This window comes from Aulonocara stuartgranti (genome assembly GCF_965226115.1).
Source record: "Aulonocara stuartgranti genome assembly, chromosome: 10".
Classification (NCBI taxonomy): Eukaryota; Metazoa; Chordata; class Actinopteri; order Cichliformes; family Cichlidae; genus Aulonocara; species Aulonocara stuartgranti.
Window position 1 is genome coordinate 32436462 of NC_138946.1, and position 20152 is coordinate 32456613.

General features: G+C 43.5%; 1 protein-coding gene across 2 annotated transcripts in view; it reads left to right on the top strand.

Annotated features, from left to right (window-relative positions):
* Window positions 1-20152, top strand: part of dscama (Down syndrome cell adhesion molecule a) — a 108099-nt gene that overhangs the window by 58331 nt on the left and 29616 nt on the right. For both annotated transcript variants that reach the window (XM_082549866.1, XM_082549867.1), the window contains exons 4-9: window positions 11644-11790; window positions 13834-14112; window positions 14278-14553; window positions 15005-15301; window positions 16565-16840; window positions 17970-18248. In XM_082549866.1, coding sequence (XP_082405992.1) covers window positions 11644-11790; window positions 13834-14112; window positions 14278-14553; window positions 15005-15301; window positions 16565-16840; window positions 17970-18248 — 1554 coding nt within the window. The remainder of the gene's footprint in view (window positions 1-11643; window positions 11791-13833; window positions 14113-14277; window positions 14554-15004; window positions 15302-16564; window positions 16841-17969; window positions 18249-20152) is intronic.

Below are 20152 nucleotides of genomic sequence, written 5' to 3' on the forward strand. Positions count from 1 at the left end.
GGAACTCAATGGGGATGTGGCGTACAACACTAGAGGCCAACTCCAAGCCCATAGCACAAGTCACCATCAAGTGCGGGATCTACCAATGACCACTGCTGTTCTGCATAGGCCTGAACCCCCTCAGTGAGATCATTAACAAGACTGGCTACGGATACCGACTACGGAACGGAGCAGTTGTCAGCCACCTCCTGTACATGGATGACATCAAGCTGTATGCCAAGAGTGAACGAGACATCGATTCACTGATCCACACTACCAGGCTATACAGCAATGACATTGGAATGTCGTTCGGACTGGAGAAGTGTAGTCGGATGGTAACAAAGAGAGGGAAGGTAGTCAGAACTGAGGGGATTGAACTACCAGAAGGCAACATTGCAGACATAGAGGACAGTTACTAGTACTTGGGGATCCCGCAGGCGAATGGGAACCATGAAGAGGCCGCTAGAAAAGCTCCAACCACCAAGTACCTGCAGAGGGTCAGGCAAGTCCTGAGGAGTCAGCTGAATGGTAAGAACAAGATCCGGGCCATCAACACGTACGCCCTGCCCATGATCAGGTACCCTGCTGGGGTAATAGGCTGGCCAAAGGAGGAGATAGAAGCCACTGACATAAAGACAAGAAAGCTCCTTACCATGCATGGAGGGTTTCACCCCAAATCCAGCACCCTGAGGCTGTACGCTAAGCGGAAGGAAGGGGGCCGGGGACTGGTGAGTGTCAGCACCACAGTCCAGGATGAGACAAGGAACATCCAAGAATACATTGGGAAGATGGCCCCAACTGACCGAGTGCTCAGTGAATACCTCAGGCAGCAGAAACCCAAGAAAGAGGAGGGAGACGAGGAACCATCATGGAAGGACAGGCCCCTGCACGGTATGTACCACCGGCAGATAGAGGAGGTGGCTGATATCCAGAAATCCTACCAGTGGCTGGACAAAGCTGGACTGAAAGACAGCACAGAGGCACTAATCATGGCAGCACAAGAACAAGCTCTGAGCACAAGATCCATAGAGGCTGGGGTCTATCACACCAGACAAGACCCCAGGTGCAGGCTGTGTAAAGATGCCCCAGAGACAATCCAGCACATAACAGCAGGGTGCAAGATGCTAGCAGGCAAGGCATACATGGAACGCCATAACCAAGTGGCCGGCATAGTGTACAGGAACATCTGTGCCGAGTATAACCTGGAAGTCCCGAGGTCAAAATGGGAGACGCCCCCAAGGGTGGTGGAGAATGACCGAGCTAAGATCCTGTGGGACTTCCAGATACAGACGGACAAAATGGTGGTGGCTAACCAACCGGACATAGTGGTGGTAGACAAACAGAAGAAGACGGCCGTAGTGATCGATGTAGCGGTTCCGAATGACAGCAATATCAGGAAGAAGGAACACGAGAAGCTGGAGAAATACCAAGGGCTCAGAGAAGAGCTCGAGAGGATGTGGAGGGTGAAGGTAACGGTGGTCCCCGTGGTAATCGGAGCACTAGGTGCGGTGACTCCCAAGCTAGGCGAGTGGCTCCAGCAGATCCCGGGAACAACATCGGAGATCTCTGTCCAGAAGAGCGCAGTCCTGGGAACAGCTAAGATACTGCAGGACCCTCAAGCTCCCAGGCCTCTGGTAGAGGACCCGAGCTTGAAGGATAAACCGCCCGCAGGGGCATGCTGGGTGTTATATATATATATATATATATATATATATATATATATATATATATATTTTTTTTTTTTCCCAAATTCAATTTTGTAGCCTGAAGGATTTGTTTTATCATTATTTCCTCCATTGAATTTATCTTTTATTAAGTTACGTTACTACTGTTTGATACTGGTGAGTATTTTTTACAGTGAACTGGACAAAGGGTAAACTGCTAAAACTTTTTTTCCTGCATCTCCAAAAAGTTGATTCTGTTCATGTGGACGTATTGTGTGTGTTTTGTGGGAGGAACGTTTCGTCACTCATCCAAGTGATGAACAGAATCAACTTATTGGAGATTTACTTTGAGAATGCATCAAGACGTTTTTTTCCTGCACATACTTTGATCATTCCAAAAGTGCTTTTCTCCTTCAGAGTTGGAAAAGAAGGGAAACATCTGTGTTTCTCCCAAACCATACATTTTGTCTTGCCATAACATCCTCGCACTCTCCCACTCCTCTCTTCCACCTTTATCTCTGTCCCATCACTCGCTCTTCCCTCCTCCTCGGTGTGGTTCCTGAATATTTAATAAGCCTGAATTACTGAGGCTCTCAACTGTAATGACGGGAAAATCAGACAATTAAAGCAGAAGGGCACCGGCTTTAAATCTCACCTCCCCCAGAGGATCCAGAGATTATTTAAAGTGGCACACTGTTTGATTATCTAATCCTCCTCTTGCCCCTTCTGCTTTACTCACAGAGCAGCATCGCCTGCTCCACTTGCCACCGCAAATTACCATGAAACACCACGCCGGGCTGTATTTAAGTTCTTTTTCCATGAACGGGAATATTGTGCCACATGGTCTCAGGGGAATGGCACCGTGGGAGTAACTCTTTTAGCAACTGAGGTTATCACAGTTTAGCAAGGGCTTCAAGGATTGTCTTGTTCACACTTAGGAAATGTAATTAATAACCACGCTAAGAATGCACATTTGCATGGAAACCACATTATTTACGTCATGCTGTAAACAAATAAGCGTGTGTAAGTGGGAGAGAACATTTCTGTTCCCCAGGTGTTGCAAAGATATTTCAAGCTCTTCCTCTTTCCCCCCTTTTATCCAAGGCTTTCATCAAACATGAGTAAAAGAAAAATAAAGGCATGACATTGTGTGGGACCCACCAAGAAAACCCTTCTTTTTTTAACTTTGCTCTCAGAACAAAGCCTGTCTTGGTGGTGTTTGGCGCTAAGTAGAATTGTTGTCAGCTTGACTTATTATCCAGACAAAGTGACGGATTGTGATGAGTAGATAGTAATAGCTTCTTTAATGCCTGCCAGTGCCACCCACACACACACACACACACACACACACACACACACACACACACACACACACACACACACACACACACACACACACACACACACACACACACACACACACACAGATGAATATTCATGATTATACAGCTGAGGCTCAACACTGGCTCATTTAGCGCTGGCCAGAGAGAGGCCAATGATAGCATTGTAAACACACAACCATCAGAGGTTTAATAGCTCAACTCCAGTACTGGCTAATTGCACTGCACACACAGCCACACACACAGAGGCAGGCACAGATTTGAAAGCTATTGTGATGAGATTTCCCTCTTCAGTTTTGATTCAACAGACAAACATTTGTTTGATGGGGAGAAAAAAAAAGAAGAAAAAAAACATACTCACGCAGCTGCCTCAAAACAGTCTGATGGAGAAAAGAGACATCCAGTCATAGTACGTCAGTGTCTGCCAAATAAGTCCTGTACAAACACACTCCATTCTTCCACTGCGCTTTGTTTGGTTCTGTTTAGATCTGGGGAGATAGAGTTTCATTGGACTGTCTATACAACCGTACAGCCAGTTGAGCCGAATATAGGCACAGTGGAGCATAATGGGCAACACAATAGCTTCCACTGTTGCTCTCGTATTAGGTTGACATGATGGTTTCCCACGTGCGTCTGCTGTGTTATATTTCAGAAACATTTAATATATTCACCTTAACTTAGATGTGAAATAGTTTCCCAGCAAACAGTCAGTAGTGTAAACTACTTACTGTCATACAAGTGAACAAACACTTTTGTGGCATTTTGTTCCGCAGGGAGTTTGGATGCCTTGTAAGTCTGGAGACAGACAGCATCCAGAATCTCTGCATTTTAACTGAGAAATGTGGGGCAACAATGAGGCTGAGCACCTCAGGGTTTAAGCTCGCCTGCTACCTCCTGATCTGAGTGTCGTTCAGTGCCTATTTGCATCCAGTTTTAATAGCAGTTTATTCAGTCAAGCAGAAGATGACATCTTTTTCTTTGGCTGACATATGAGGCTGTTAGCCTGAGGCTACTGTGTGTCTAGTTAATGAGCAGAGGGATCCTGCTGATGATTAGGACCGGCAATAAATAAGCTCAGCCCCCCACTCTGACTCTACTTTGTAGTGGGAAGATCTGGCCTAGAACAGGATAGGCTGCTTTAAGTTTTTGATCAAGGTGGGATGAGAAATGAGAAAATGTGTTTATTTTGTGTATATATAATTACAACGCCCAAATTGTAATTATATATATGTAATTATAGATTTATTTCTTATACTAGCAAGAAAAGAAGAAGAAAAAACATTTTTTTCCCTTTTATATGTGTGTGTAGGTTAAAGCAGCTACTCCAGAAAATGAAAACATACGTATTTCTAATTTAAATTTTCAGGTTGAATTTTCCGAGTGAAGACTGCTGATCTTCATTTTTATACACGTGTATTTAGCCAAGGCCAAAGAATCCATCTGCTTTCTCAAAGTTATACAGCTACAGTTATACAAGTCTAAGAAAGCGCAGTCTGTAGCATGTTTTGTGAGCATGTCATTTTTAGATACACGGTGTACCGAAATACAGAGTGGTTGCATTTACTCGAACTGTTAGTCTAAAAAGTCATTCTCAGTACTGAAGTTATATATATATATATATATATATATATATATATACACATATATATATACATATACATATAGATGTCTTAAATTTTTCAGTTGCCCAATAACACAAAGAAAAATATACATTTCTCAAATTTAATAAACTGTAACTACAGAAAGATGTTGACCTGAGAAACCTTCCTTCCTAATAATGATTTTCTATTTATCTTAATTAAATAGCGACTTTAAATTATTTAAGAATTGTTAAAGCCTGTGTGTGCAGCTATGAAGTCAAAATACTAGCTACTAGTGTTCTAAATGTTACAATGTTACAATGTTCTACATGCATTTTTTGCTGTTGATGCAAGGCCAAGTCAGTGTTAGAGGTGGTACTTCTAAGTGTACAGTATTTCCTCAGAGAAAAGCTAAAAATATTCAGGATCTGAACCAAGTTATGTTATTTATCACTGCATGCACTGACACAAGTAGGAAGACACAAGTCTGTCTTATTTATCTAGCCTGAAATCACAAATCCCAGCTCCATGTTCAGAAAAATAAAGAAATAAAAAGAAGATATCAGAGAAAAGAGTACACAGGACAGCCAGACCTTCAAAAGAGGGAGGTAGTATTAGTAAACAGAAGAACTGTGTATGCATTTTGATCCAGTACTGAAAGATTGGTCGGGACAGTATATGTGCATGATTGTACATCTCCACCATTTACAGTATTGGGAATAGTGCTTGCTAAGCGAATGGTGGTCAGCATGTTGCCATGGTAACCACAGCAGCTGTCAGTGTGTGCCTCCTGCAAGAATGACAGATGACTTTTATTAGAGGGGCTGTAAATTGGTGGGGTCCCCCCACTCCATAGAGATGCACATCCCAGCCTGATCATTTTGGAGTCATTCTGCCAATAACAGTGACCAGGCCTAATTACAACACAGGCCCTCCTGGGCTCATCATACACTCATTATTACAGACTACACTGGCAGTCCTGGCAGCAGTCACTGTGTGACATTCTCATGGTGGGAAACAATAAGGCACAACATATGGTGGGATTATCACCACAGTTACATGTTATTAAAAGACAAGTGTTTTTTATTTAAAAGTAATTATAGTTTAAAGGGGCCTTTGTGATGATTCCTGTACATTCACATACATCAACACAACATTGTTTTTGTGAAAATTGTAGTTTTGTTAAACAGAGGGTGCATGCACGCCACGCCATAGTTTTTCTATGGAAAATGCAAATCTGCAGTCACCATTGCAGTGGTGATATTCTCTCAAACGCAGAGTCAGTCTTGTGTCTGCTTTTGTTTCATTTCAGTCCTCCACACTTCCAAATGTTGCATCCTAACTGGAAGAGTTTGTTCACCCTGGGTTAGTCTTCGGCTGTGTAACAAGCCTGGCTTATCTTTTTATTTATTTATTTTAAATCAGGCTGTGTGACTTTGAGTGGCCAAGGTTACGGTGACACTGTAGGGCTCGGCTGTCTCCGGAGACCACATTCCACTCACTAATACACTCCAAGACAGTTGCCCACTGGGGACACTGCCAGCAGAGTGATGAGGAAGCAATTTTTATCTGCATTGTTTAGCTGACTTGGTTGCTTTCCCATCAGTGGTGTTCAGGCTGTGGGTGTTGATCAGGACAGATGACTCAGAGTTCTTCAGAGGAGTCAAAGGAGCACAGGTTGAGATTTTCAAGGTCATGGAGAAAGAAAATGAACCTATATTTTTCTGTTAAAAAAAGTTGTAGTGCAGCTTCATTTAATATCTTTTTATTCCATTTATTTTTACAGATTTGCAATAAGTCGGGCTTGTTCCGGGTTGGTGTTGGACTACACCAAGGCTCCCTTTGTCACCAAATGTGTTTAGAATTGTATGCACAGAATTTCAGGTGTAGCTCAGTGCTGTAAGAATCTCATCTCTGCTCTTTGCAGATGATGTGGCTCTATTGCCTTACTCAGGTGGTGACCTTGAGCTCACACTTGAGCAGTGTGCAGCTGACTGTGAACCAGCAGGAATTAAAATTAGTACTAAAAGTTTGAAGCCATGATTATTAGCTGCAAAGAATTCCCATCATGGTCATGAGTTCTGGGTTGTGGTGAAAGAATGAGACTACCCATGTGAGCAGCAGAAATGAAATATGGATATGCCTTAGTGATAAGGTGAGGAGTTCAGTTGCTATTCCTTCAAAACAAGTCAGCTGAGGCAAATCGGACAAGGGCGCTTCCTGGGTGAGAGCGAGGCATGTTCTAGTGGAAAGCATGGCATGCTGGAGAAATTGCATCTCCCAGCTGCCCTGTGAACTCCTCAGTGTTTCTCGGATGAGCTGGAGGAGCTGACTGGGGATAGGGAGGTCTGGGCTTCTCTGCTTAGACTACCACTGCGTCGTGACTGCAGATCAGTGGCAGAAAACTGATGGACGGATGGAGGAAATGACTGAAAGAGCCAGGCCAACTCACAGTTTTAAGTGTATGTTTTGGGGTATGTCACTCAGTAGATGTGAATGCTTAGCTATGTCACCATGTGTCATTGTATTCCACCTCATCACAAATCCTTTATTCTTAGTCCCTGGCACACACTAACCTGTGTTCAGCGGTGACATCTCTGGCCCAGGGCAAACTCTCCTTGGTGAAAAGTGTGACACTTGCATTGTAATAGGAATATAATTCTGGCTGTTTCTGTTTTTATGTCCCACAAGCAATTTAAGTTTCATTGATACTGCAAAAGCTACCAGTCTGAGTGAACAAATAGTCTCCTTACAGGCTCACTGTGGCTTATAAGAGGATTGATTGAAGCTAATGAGTCTGCAGCCACAGAAAAGGGCTTGTGTTTGTGCCACTGATGATGCCAAAGCAGCTGAACGGGGTGACGAAGGGAAGAGGAAATGGCTGATATTTGTGGAAGCCACCTGGGGTGAAGTGAAGCCATAGTTTTGGAATATAAACTAATAAACGCAGATGTGGACAGAACAGGAAAGGCTGTCTGCTAGATGGTGTTAGTATGCATTAGACTGAACTCAGAGGAGAAAGGAATAGCGGTGCACCTCCGATCATTATTATTGACCATTCCTCTTTGCAGCTGTACACAGCTTAAACACATTAGGACTCCCTTGCATGTACACATGCATAGAAACATGTATACTCACAAGCACATGCTCATAAAGAGTTTAATATATGCACAAGCCAGTGGGATATGAGATAACTGCAGTATAAGCGAACACTGAAATGGTCTCAGGTTATAAGGACATGCACATATGCTAATAGAGGCCTCCAGCTCTGTGTTGAGCACTATATTCTGTTGTTGAGAGTGAGAACGAGCTAACAAAGAATCGAGAGCACTATCAGTTATCGCACTGACTCTGAAGAGTTCTTGTAATTTAAATAAAATCCAGCCGCCACCACCTTCTGTTTCTTTCCAGTAGTCTAAATATATACCTAATACGCATTAATTTACCTACTGCTGAAAAAATACTAAGAAGTGTTGGAAGATTCAGAATACAGAAATACTACAGTCAGATAGTTTCCATCTGCAATACTTTATATGCAGCACACCTCTTCCATACAAACAGCTGTAAAGTGTGTTTTTTATGGCCACTTCAGAGAGAAACATCACCTGGTGTTTCTAACTCTGTGCTTGCTCCACAGTGCAGGACTGCTGCCCTGTGATTTAATCGGAGACATATCTTGTGACGTTTGTGAGGTTGTGTGATGACTGTACAACAGGCTAAAACAGGCATCCTGTTTCGGTGTTTGAATGTCATAAACGAAGGACTTTCCTTGTAGAACAGTTATCAGCCTCTTGAGTGTACAGGCTGTTGAGTCAGAGTCAGCCAGAGAGAAATGATGTTTCAGGACAGACAGAGAGAAGCTGCATTGAACATCCTGGTCTGATCCATCAGCTGCTGTGTCATTTGACATCTTTGATGTGGACAGATGTTACAGGGACAGAGCAGACTGCCACCTCTGTTTCCTCCAAAATGGAGATGAGCATGTAAAGCTTAATAACAAAAGTTTTCTCTCCAGTTTCCATACTGAGTCCCAAATGTTGAAAACATAAGGTGAGGAAAGCACCCCTTCCTGTTCCTCCGTGTGGATGAATAGAAAGCCAGAGTTGACGAGAGCAACAGGATCAGAGTACAAAGCAGAACAGGTGTTACTGAGAACAAATACGAGATAGATCAAGTTAAGATTAAGTTAGATATTGTTGGAGGTGAGTTCCAGATTTGCAGCAACGTTGGGCAAGCTAGAGCAACTTAAATAGTGGCCCCTGTTGGACATTTGGATATCAGCTGAACAATCGGCTGATGTGGGCCAGCACTGAGATCAGCTGCACAGGACTTCATGATGTGCATGAATGCTCTACCTCTGTTTCTAAAAGATAGAAAGAGTTTAAGTTTCAAATGTAGCAGTGTAAAAAGATTTATGTTCAAAAGCTTGATAATGATGTACAGTGAAGTGAAAGCTGTGTGGTTTATGTTTGGAGTGCATTCAGTCAGAATTAGGTGTCAAACTCAATTCTCAGATGAGAAGCTGAAAACACAACAGGGCTGATGTTGCCCATTAAAAATGAAAATGCCACATTAACTTAGTACTATTATCTGTTTTCCTCATCCATCTTTATTCATCTGTCCTACAGAGGAATAATTTCCCTTACAGAACTGTGAGCTGTATGACCCGATGCCTCGCCTGGGTGATGCTGGATATCAGGGATATATCTGCAGGAGAGTCCTGGAGATGTATCAGGCTGCAAGATAATTTTGCAGATGTACTGAAGACAGCACCTAGGGAGTGGTGTGCAGGAGAAACTGACTCCAAATATTTAAGACAGGGCTGGTTGGCACTGCAGTAGCTATCTGTCAGAATAATACATGTATTGTATTTCTAATTGAATACTGTGACATACTATAAGGTTTCACAAGTCCAACGATAATGTCTGGGTAGCAGACAGATGCGTGTATCCTCTCATCTTAACTGTTCTTTAATTTATATTCCTTCACTGTAATAGTGACATTTGCAGTGTTTCCAATATGAGGCACACACAGTATAGAGGTATGTGATCTGTTAAATAAGACAGATTGTATTCTGAGAAATTCACAAATAACCCAAAGATAGTTTAAAGACCATAAATGCTCACACAAACCCACGTACATGTGTGTATGTGTCTCTTTCCACGTGCATTTAAAGCATGTGCTCCCCTTTCCTAGCCTTTTGTCATAGTGACAGGCAGTCTGTTCTAATGAAAGCTCCTCTCATTCATAAGGCTGTCAGCTTTTGATGCCAGAAAAGTTGCAGCGGGAAAGAAGGAAAGCAGGAGAGAGGGACTGCAGAAGACTTAGCCTACACCTAATTTTTCCTTTGCTTTCTCTGAATGATTTCATTCCTAAAAAGCAACTGCATTGCAGTTTTAATTTGATGATGTGTCGTGGCTTGTTTCCATGCTTAAGTAACTAAGGACTACACATGCACACACACACATGGATCCAGTGTCTCTCAGTTGTATCACTGGTTGAGTAGCTCAACCACAAGCAAGGCAAAAACCTCTTCAGGATATCGATGCCCTGGTCTCTTTTTTCTATCTAGGTCAACATTTGCTCACAATAGCATCTTGGCCACCCTCCCCTGTGTATTCCCCATTTTCTTTCTCTGTTTTCTCCCCTCTGTACTCACATTCACACCTTTCTTATTGCAACACCTCTGTCTTTGGTACCAATCATTTATTTCTAAATTATGATAAATGTTTTGGGTGTTTTTTGCTTCTACATAAATGTAGGCAGTAGTAGGGACAATGTGTCATTTTCCTAATATTTGCCATAATTTGAGGGTTTTTTTTATTTTTATTTCTGAGCCGTTTCAGAGATTGTCTTAAGACCTTCACACCTTTTTCCATCATTTTAGGCACGCTCAATGCAAAGGCCTCTGCCAGCAGGATAAACCTGTCTTAATGTGTCATGACAAGACTAAATGAGAAGATTCAACATCCCATAAAGCATGCATTATTATATCTCTAGCAATACTGCCAGAATCCCCCACCGTACGGCGGCCCTATTCGATGCCCAAACCAGATAGGCTCTTCCATCATCTGTGACATGAAATACCCCGATAGCCACCGGCTACAGAACACATCGCTCCTCAGAAACACTGACTACCTCTCTCTACTTCCATGTGTTCACACAAATTAGCATTACATTAGCATGATATTAGCACATCCGACCTGCACATCCATGCCTTATCAAAGCACTCTGTGATCCCCGGCTCCCCGTGCTTTAGTCTGGATCAGAAAAAAAGAGCGAAAACCTGAGTGAGAAAGAGAGAAAGACAGAGCGTTTCCCCCGAGAGAGAGGGAAGAGAGCGATGAGCTACATGATAACGAGCTGTGTTACACCGCTATACAACACACAGCCTTGTCACTGCGCCTCAGAGCTGATTTAGCTGAGCTAAATGGGCTGCAGCAGATGTTTGGTGACTACAATCACACAGAGCTGCGTTCCTCACTTGACTTGCAAATATTTGCTTGGAGACTTCAATATTGGCTTTTCTTTATTTCATTCTTTTTGAATGTGTAAGGTGGTTATTCCAGCGCATAAAAATGAATACGCGCAGCATGCTTTCTCTACTGACACCTATTACTGCTGCGCTGTGTTTGGTACAAAATGTTAACCGTCGCTTGTGATGAAAACCCCGAGGCAACTGATCCTGTACTTTCATGAACAGTTTTTGAGACAGTTAAAAAAACTTATTGACTAAACATAAAAAAAACTGTGGTTTAATTCTATCTAGTGATTTTTCTTGATAAGTATTTTGATTAAAGTCTTGTTGCTGCAAACAGTGAAGCTCAGTTGAGATAATGCGTTCTGAGGAGAGTCTGCACTCTGCCGTCTAGTGAACAAGCAAACCACAGATAGATTTTCCAGAATGTTTAACATCACGCGGACTGACCACAGGCTATACTCACAGGTCACATGAAAGTGACGTGTTTGGTACTAACTGGCCCACATGTAGTTTACTGGTGTTCACTGAAGATGTTGCTTTGCTTTCTTTATATGTAGGTAACGTCACCTAATATGTTTTATTTATCTTTTCATTTCCAGTGCAACGGTTTCTCATCACATCCACGGGAGCCCTGTATATTCTGGATGTGCAAATGGAAGACGGGCTGTACAACTACAGGTGTATGACACGGCATCAGTACACCGGAGAAACCCGACAGAGCAATAGTGCCCGCCTCATTGTGTCAGGTGAGAGGGGGATACCACAATTAGAATGAATAGGAAGTTCTGCAGCTTGATATATATTAGCTTGTATATTAAGCTGCACTTCTGGGTTGAATGGTCACTTGTTTCACGGTGCAAAAAACTACAGAGTTGTATTATGTGCATATATATTGGTTGGTTTCATTGTGAAACGTTAAGATGAGCGTTTTTACCATCTCCATCTTTGTGTTTGTAGATCAGATTGATTTGGAGTAATCGCACTGAGACACGAAACGATACTGCACGCTCTCTGTCCGGTGACTAGGTTGCTCGTTGTTTTTTGACTCTACCTGTAATATACAAAATGAACATCAGTATGTTTTCAATAAGGCTTGAAAGTAGTGACTCAGTACTAGCAACCGCAAAATTAAACTCTTCACCAGCATGTTTACTGAGGTCATAGGTCATGAAAGTTTTCCTGGATTTGATACAACCAAATGTATTTTTATAAAACAAACACTCGGAAAGCACAACTTCCTGCAGTGTTTTATACCGATGTCAGCATTGTTAATATGGGCATCTTGTGTAGTATATTCATCTTTCTGTATCATTGTGTCATATAAGGTTGTATTGGAAAAAATAATGTTTTAGAGAGGTCAAACAAAGAAAGTGCTAATGTCCCCCAAGGTCTAATATATTGCTTTAATGTTTGAAGATTTTCATGGCCTACCTATGACCTTGAAGCACTACATACTAAAATAGTGTATTTTATTATCTTTACCCATATGACTGGAGCAGAATCGGCTGAAATCTTTGGCTTATTTAAGCTGTAAAAACTTGAGACGTAAAGCATCGTACTGAAGAAATAAAAATGGGGTTTAACAGCTTTCTCTCCCTTTCATATGATTGTTTTGGGGTTTTTTTTTTTTCAAAGTTAACTTTGACTCTGAAGGTCAAAGTCAAATGCTTAGCCAACCCGGGTAATCATGTCCCCTAAGGCCTAGTATATTGTTGTGAAGTTTGAAGACGATTCATAACAAACTGTGGGTAATATGAAGTTTTTGCTGATTTCACTGTTTTTACTGTTACAGTGATGGGAGATACCAAGATACCAATGACAGCTTATACTGTTGATGGTATCTGTCAGACCGTTAGAAAGAAAGAATGCAGGTTTAAGCCCTTTACCCGGCACATGCTAATTGAAATCATGCCAAAACAACCAACAGTGTGTTTTTCTGCGTTAAACAGATGGCCAAAGAGTCAAATTTACACTACACAGATGTTTGCATAACAACAACCAACAGCTGATATGCGATGGGATTTTTTTTCCAAGTTTCATATTTAAAGCTTAAGGTAATCAGTGTGTGAGTTTCAATACTGCGGTGTGTTTGATCTGATAAAAGTTTCATAATGGCATTCACATCGGCCCCAGCATATGTCAGTAACAGCAGGTAAACCCTCTAAAAATGTCCCAGTCTGTTGCCTTGATTTCAGTTTAGAATAATATGGTTAATGTGTTGCAAATACCAGCTGGTGATACCACACACTGTTGGATAAAATGACACAAGACAAGTAATCAGACACAAGGACAGGAAGCACCATGACACAGTCAGATAGGGTTTGCTGTTGATTTAGTGTGCCTTCAGAAACACTGACTGCATGTGAGAGGACCATATGGAAATAAATGTGAGCTTGTAAAAAAAAACATGTTGGTCAGTTGAATTAAACGGAGGGCGACAGGATAAAAACCCTTGAACTAAAGAGTGGGTGACAGGCAGTAAAGGCCATGAGAACTCTCCAGTTTGGGGGAGGACTTCAGGATAGAAAAATACCCTCCTTTCCAAAACCATTTAAAGAGTCACTCTGCAGATTTCAGAGTATTGATGCAGTATTTTTAGTTTGTAAGACATTCATTCACAAGATAGGCAGGGTTGTACCATGTTTACTGATGGGGGGGGGGACTAGAGCCATTACACTAAAATTTAAAAAATCCCATTCTCTTCCTTTGGCTACTCATGAGTTCACGATTAAACACTTTTCCACTTTTAACTCCTTGTGCTGCATTTAACCCTTTTTGAACCCACGCAGATCCGACCAATTCTGCACCCCACATCCTGGATAGCTTTGAGCGCCGTGAGGTGATGGCATCTCATCGAGTGGAGCTCCCTTGCAAGGCCTCTGGTCACCCTGTACCCAAATACCGCTGGCTGAAGGACAACCGCCCGCTGGAGACAGACTCGCGCTTCAAACAGAGTGTGACAGGCCTGCTCATAGAGAGAACCCAGCCCAGTGACACAGGGACGTATGTGTGTGAGGTGTGGAATGGCTACGGCAATGCCGAGGTGGTTGGCAGGCTGCAGGTAAAAGGTCAGTGTCCTTGTGATGGTGCTAAGTAAGGCTGTGGAGTTTTTTTTATTATGGAGCAACGAATCAAAAGAGGCAGATTCTTTTGCTTTTTAAGTGTGAAGCACTTTTGTTTACATTTTTTCATCTATCTAATGATGATAACTTGGTACCTCCACTAAACTACAGAGCCCCTCAAGGTCATGGTGAGTCCGCGGAAGGTGAAAGGCAGCGTGGGAAGCCAGGTTTCACTGTCCTGCGGTGTAACGGGCTCCGAGGAGTATCAGCTGTCCTGGTATCGCAACGGAGAACTCATCTACCCCAGTAACAGTGTCCGCATGACAGGCCAAAACAGAGAGAACCTGGTCATGGCTGGCATGGCCAAGAGTGACGGAGGAGCCTATCAGTGCTTTGCCAGACATGGCAAGATGTCTGCCCAGGACTTTGTTCAAGTCATACTGGAAGGTCAGAATTCACAGTGAGACGTGTGGGTGGGAGCAGTGCGTGTGCACCATTTTGGTTTTGTGTGCACAGCAATTGTGTGTATCTATGCATATGCAAGTCCAGACTGTGCTGTGTGAAGCTCAATCCTGCAGGGCCCAGCCCTTTTTTATAAGATTTTCTGAAAAGCCTTGAGCTGTACATGAGCTGGTTGCTGCTGCAGTGTCTCCCATAACCAGGGTACTATAAGGGGAATATTGATAATCAATAATGCTGTGGAGCCAGAGAGGAGCTGGATTAATCTGCTCCTCATTCTGACACTGCTTTTTATACTGGAGATGTGCATGTTTTCCACTAAAAGTGCAGATTTGGACAAGATTCTCATTCAAAAGCATCAGATATGAATTGACATGCATCCCTTATGAGGGGAACAACAAAATATACATCACCGTGTGAATTTTCTCCCTCTGTGCAGATGGCACCCCCAAAATTCTGGCTTCGTTCAGCGAGAAGGTCTACAACGTCAACGAGTTTGTGTCATTGTCGTGCACAGTGAAGGGCACGCCAGAGCCGCGGGTAACGTGGACTCTGGACGATGAGCCCGTGGTACGGGACAGCCGCCATCGCATCTCCTACTACACCAATGCCGAGGGCCACGTGGTGAGTCATCTGAACATCAGCCAGACTCAAGTCCCCGATGGAGGAGTGTACCGCTGCATCTGCAACAACTCAGCTGGGACCGTTTCCTACCAGGCGCGAATAAACGTAAGAGGTGCTTGTCAGATCAACTCTTCCAACACACCATCACATATACACATCGACATGCCTTGAGTCACTCTGTTTTGACGCATTTCTGATTGGCTACTTTAAAAGTGCACGTGATGAAAGAGGTTTTATTATGCTGTCGTGTTTCTAGCTTTTCACATACTTTTAAATCTGATAGCGTAGCTTGGCTCTGTTTCTCCTCAGAATATAGCAAGACGCCCAGAAGATGCTTTTCCTGTTATCTTTCCACTTTTCCAGTTTTTTGGGGGTATTTTTGCGTTTGGATTTCACCATCTCTATATCAGGACAGTTATTACTGTTGACTGTACTGCTATATGCATTCTACAGGGACATGGCTTGCTGAATTGCTGCTGTCATGTAGTGACACTGGGGCGCTCAAGCTTGCCGTGCTTTCCAGAACATTATTATTTCTCTATTGCAGAGAGGGAATGTTGCTTTCTTTGTACAGATTGGTCGGATTTGATTGCTGCTCAGTCTTGCATGTTGTGGGGCTAAATAGGGCGATCCTCCAGCCCTTAAGCGAGGGTTCATGGATGCCAAATGCAGCCAAGCAATGAAGATAAATCTCCACAGGTGCCAACGCGGAGAACGTGTAATGACTGCTTCTCACGTCATTGGCTCCTTAATCGTGCTAAAGAGAGTAGCAACCCAGGATACGCTTGTATTCCAAGTACACTGCAGAGCCTAGTTAAACTGTCTTCTCCAGTGCTTTAAAGAGACACCTAATAGTCCATTTCCCTGATAGACACTGAGCTATGGAAGCCTATTGGTTATTCTGTTGGTTTTTCACAAGTATGCACAAAAGGCGGCAACGTGAGTAATGGCTTTGATAATAGCTTCATGAGTGGAGAAAGCGAACATTCGACTCTAATGCTTGTCAGAAGCAATCACAGCCTGCACCAAAGAGGTGGGAGCAAAAGGTAATATTCACTACAGTCTCAAACAGAAAGATGCACCAATCCCTGAATCTGGCAAAGCAGGATGTGACGCGAACAGAACAGCAGAACGGTCCACCCTGTGATGATTCGTAGTCTCATTTGTGTTTTACGGTCCTTCTCGCTTAATCGAGCAGTCTGTAACCCCTACGCACATCTGGGTCATTTTTTATGTCACAGTATCAGAGTGAATCGAGGCATGTACAACTTTGTGGTGTCTTAAAAACACACAAAACACAGAAAAGCTAACTTTCACACCACAAACCACCTCAAAATCATTTTAAGAGAGTTGTCTCTCCAATGTGTCCTTCAAGGGCCTGCCAGCATCAGACCAATGAAAAACCTCACTGCCATCGCTGGGCGGGACATGTACATCCACTGCCGTGTCATTGGCTACCCCTACTACTCCATCAAATGGTACAAGGACTCCAATTTGCTGCCGTACAACCACCGACAGCGGGCCTTCGAGAACAACGGCACCCTGAAACTGTTTGACGTGCAGAAGGAGGTGGATGAAGGAGAATACACGTGTAATGTGCTGGTGCAGCCACAGCTGTCCACACACCAGAGCGTTTACGTTACAGTGAAAGGTATGAAACAGTCTAATTGATTTTCAGACAGACAGCACGGGACTCGTTCTATATTTGGTCCAATAAAACAAGATTTAGTTCATTTAGCTGTGCGACATCATCACGTTTACCCATCTGCGAGGCCAATAAGCAGCTGTTTCAGATGTACGTTCGCATTTGTACGGTACTGTATTGTACTCTGTGTTTGCAGAATACATTTGTGGTTATGCTGTCATTAATCTCTTTGCAATTCAAAGGGAACGGCTTTATCGGTGTACACACTGACCCCGTAGTGCCTTTCCATCTGAGGTGTATGCCCCCTTTCCTCGTTGCAGAAAACACAGATATGCAGAGTGATATTTGTATATCACTACCTATGAAAAAAGCACTCACATCACTGATAGCAAGGCACCATCTCCATCATCCCAGCCAGCTTATCTGGAGCTCATCTGAATATGCAGCAGGACTGAGAAGAGCCAGATGATGATAACCTCCGATGGCTCTCTTTCTTCAGTGACGCAGCATAATTTCAACTGTCCTATGGGCCGATCCCCACCCCCCCACACCACCCACTCTCACTGGTCTTGACGTGCTAACGAGCGTTTGAGGGGGAAATCACACAGCATAGACAAAGCGACACTTCTATTCCACCTTGGCTAATTTGCCTCTCAGCTGCTTAGCATTCCACCGCTGCCGAGAGGGAATCCCCAGGAACCTATTATGCTTATTTTGTTGTGAATTAAATAAGCGCTGAAGTGCTGCTTATTCCAATGTTATTTTAAATCATTAATTTTTCAAAGCATCTGGTTCTCACGATGGCTACAGTGTCCCCAGAGAGCCGAGTGAGAGTGAATGCTATATGCTTATGTTTTGAGAGGCTTCAGCTGCTCCACATGAGGCGAGCTAATAAAATATTTCTTGCTTTCCTGAAAAATCACAGCTTAATGTGGAAAATAAGGTGATAAAGAGAGAACTGGGCCTAATGAGTTGCTATGCGAGTGTTTTGTAAAGTAGCTCAGCCGCGGTGTATAGTATGTTAATGTGTTGATTATTAATGTGCATGAGTGGTTAGTGATTTTGAGTAGCTCTGGCTGAAATTAAACAACCTGTAACCCGCAGGCCTGAAGCAATATTCCCGTCTCTGTTACAGTCCCGCCCACCATCCAACCATTTGAGTTTCCCCGGTTTTCCATCGGCCAGCGAGTCTTCGTCCCCTGTGTGGTTATGTCTGGTGACCAGCCCGTCTTCATCACCTGGCAGAAGGATGGTCGGCCAATCCCGGCCAGCCTGGGCGTTACCATAGACAACATAGACTTCACCAGCTCCTTGCGTATCTCTAACCTCACACTGATGCATAACGGCAACTACACCTGCATCGCACGGAATCAGGCTGCTGCTGTGGAACACCGGAGTGAGCTCATTGTCCGAGGTGAGGAGGGGAGAGATGGGTAAGAGAGTCAATCTGGATGTGATTTACAGAAGTTCAGTGCCGTGGAAAAGTTTGGATCCACCCCTCATTTCTTTATGTTTCACGTGCAAGCAGCCAGACTTTCTTGTAAAAAGATTTTTTAACTGGCTTTGAGCAGTAATTCTCCAGGCTTTCTGAAAGTTTAATCAATGAAAACTGCCAAAGATTAAACAGTTTGGGTACTTTTTCAAGTGGTGGACAAAACAAGAAGTGACAGACAGCTATATAAAAAGTTATGTACAGCATAGAGGCCTGATTTGAGGTGTGGTGCTTTTATTTGGAAGATTTTGCTGTGAACAGACAACATGCAGTCAAAAGAGCTCTCCATGCTGGTGAAATAAGCCATCCTTAAGCTGCAAACACAACAAAAACCCCATCTGAGATACTGCTACAATATTAGGAGCGGCAAAATCTAGTTTGGCACATCCTGAAAGAAAGAAAGCACTGGTGAACTCCGCAAGATCGCAGAATCATTTCCATGGTGAAGAGAAACCCGTCCACAACAGCCAACAAAGTGAACAACACTCTCCAGGAGGAAGGTGTATCGATATCCGTGTCTACCATAAAGAGAACAGTGCGTGAAAGTAAATACAGACGGTTCACTGCAAGGTACAAGACCTCAACAATAGAAAGGCTGGGTTGGACATCTAAAAAAGGCAGCACAGTTCTGGAAAAACCTTCTTTGGACAGATGAAACCAAGATCAACCTCTACCAGAATGATGGCTAGAGAAAAATACGGAGAAGGTGTGAAACACCTCATGATCCAAAGCATACCACATCATTGGTAAAACAGGGCGGAGGCAGTGTGTTAGCCTCGGTGTGCACTGCTGCCAGCGACAGTGGGACACTGTTTATTGACGATGTGATACAGTAAGCAGCTGAATGAATTTTGAGGTGTTCGGAGACATACTCTCTGCTCACATCCAGCTAAATGCAGTCAAAGTTCTTGGGTGGCGTTTCTTAATAAAGTTGGACAATTACCCAAAACATACAGCTAAAGCAACCCAGGGGTTTATTGAAGCAAAGAAGGCAAATATACTTGAATGGACCAGTCAGTCACCTGATCTTGCTGTCGCGGCCCAGTGGCCACCAGAAGTATGGACTCGAGTGTAGACAGCACACGGAAGCACGGAGAAAGAGTGAAGGCAACACTTTCTTTACAGAGAGTGAAGGAAGCAACAGTGTAACTAAACCTACACACGAGGTCCTTGGAGATTCAACCGAAGGAACTTAACAACAATAAAGATCACTGTGAACTAAGCACTTGAGTTTCACAGTGATAAACTGATTACCATGAACTATAACAACACTAGGATTAACGAGAGCATGGCTATGATAGATACTAAACAACAACACATGAAAATCACAAAACAGTAAAAATTCCAAGCTATGAAAAGAGTCCATGAGTGTTGCCCAAGAGCTGACGTGTTCAAGGGCCAGCAAACCCGATACGGGGTAACTGCCCGCACAGGAACCCTGTGGCGTGGAGGTAAGGAAGAGGCTAGACTGGGGTCACGGAGCCGGGGAGTTCGGAGTCACTGTAACTGAAGGAAGCAGACGTCAAAGGGAGTTCTAGACACAATAGATTGCGTGCAGTCTTACTTTCTGCAGGCGGGCGCAAAGTGCGAAGGGGTAAATGGTCTGGGTGAGCCGAGAGAGAGTCCAGAGAGGGTCCGAGATGTTCCAGTGAGTTTGGCATGTAGGCAGGCAGCAGTGAAGCGGTGAGGCAGCCGGGCAGGCCAGCGACTGAGAAGAGGTTAGGTAATGACATCCCAGAGGATTACTGCGAGTGAAAGAGAAGCACAGGTAAGTATGAGCAACACTATGAGTATCAAACATGAGCTGTGACAGCCTTCACTAACTG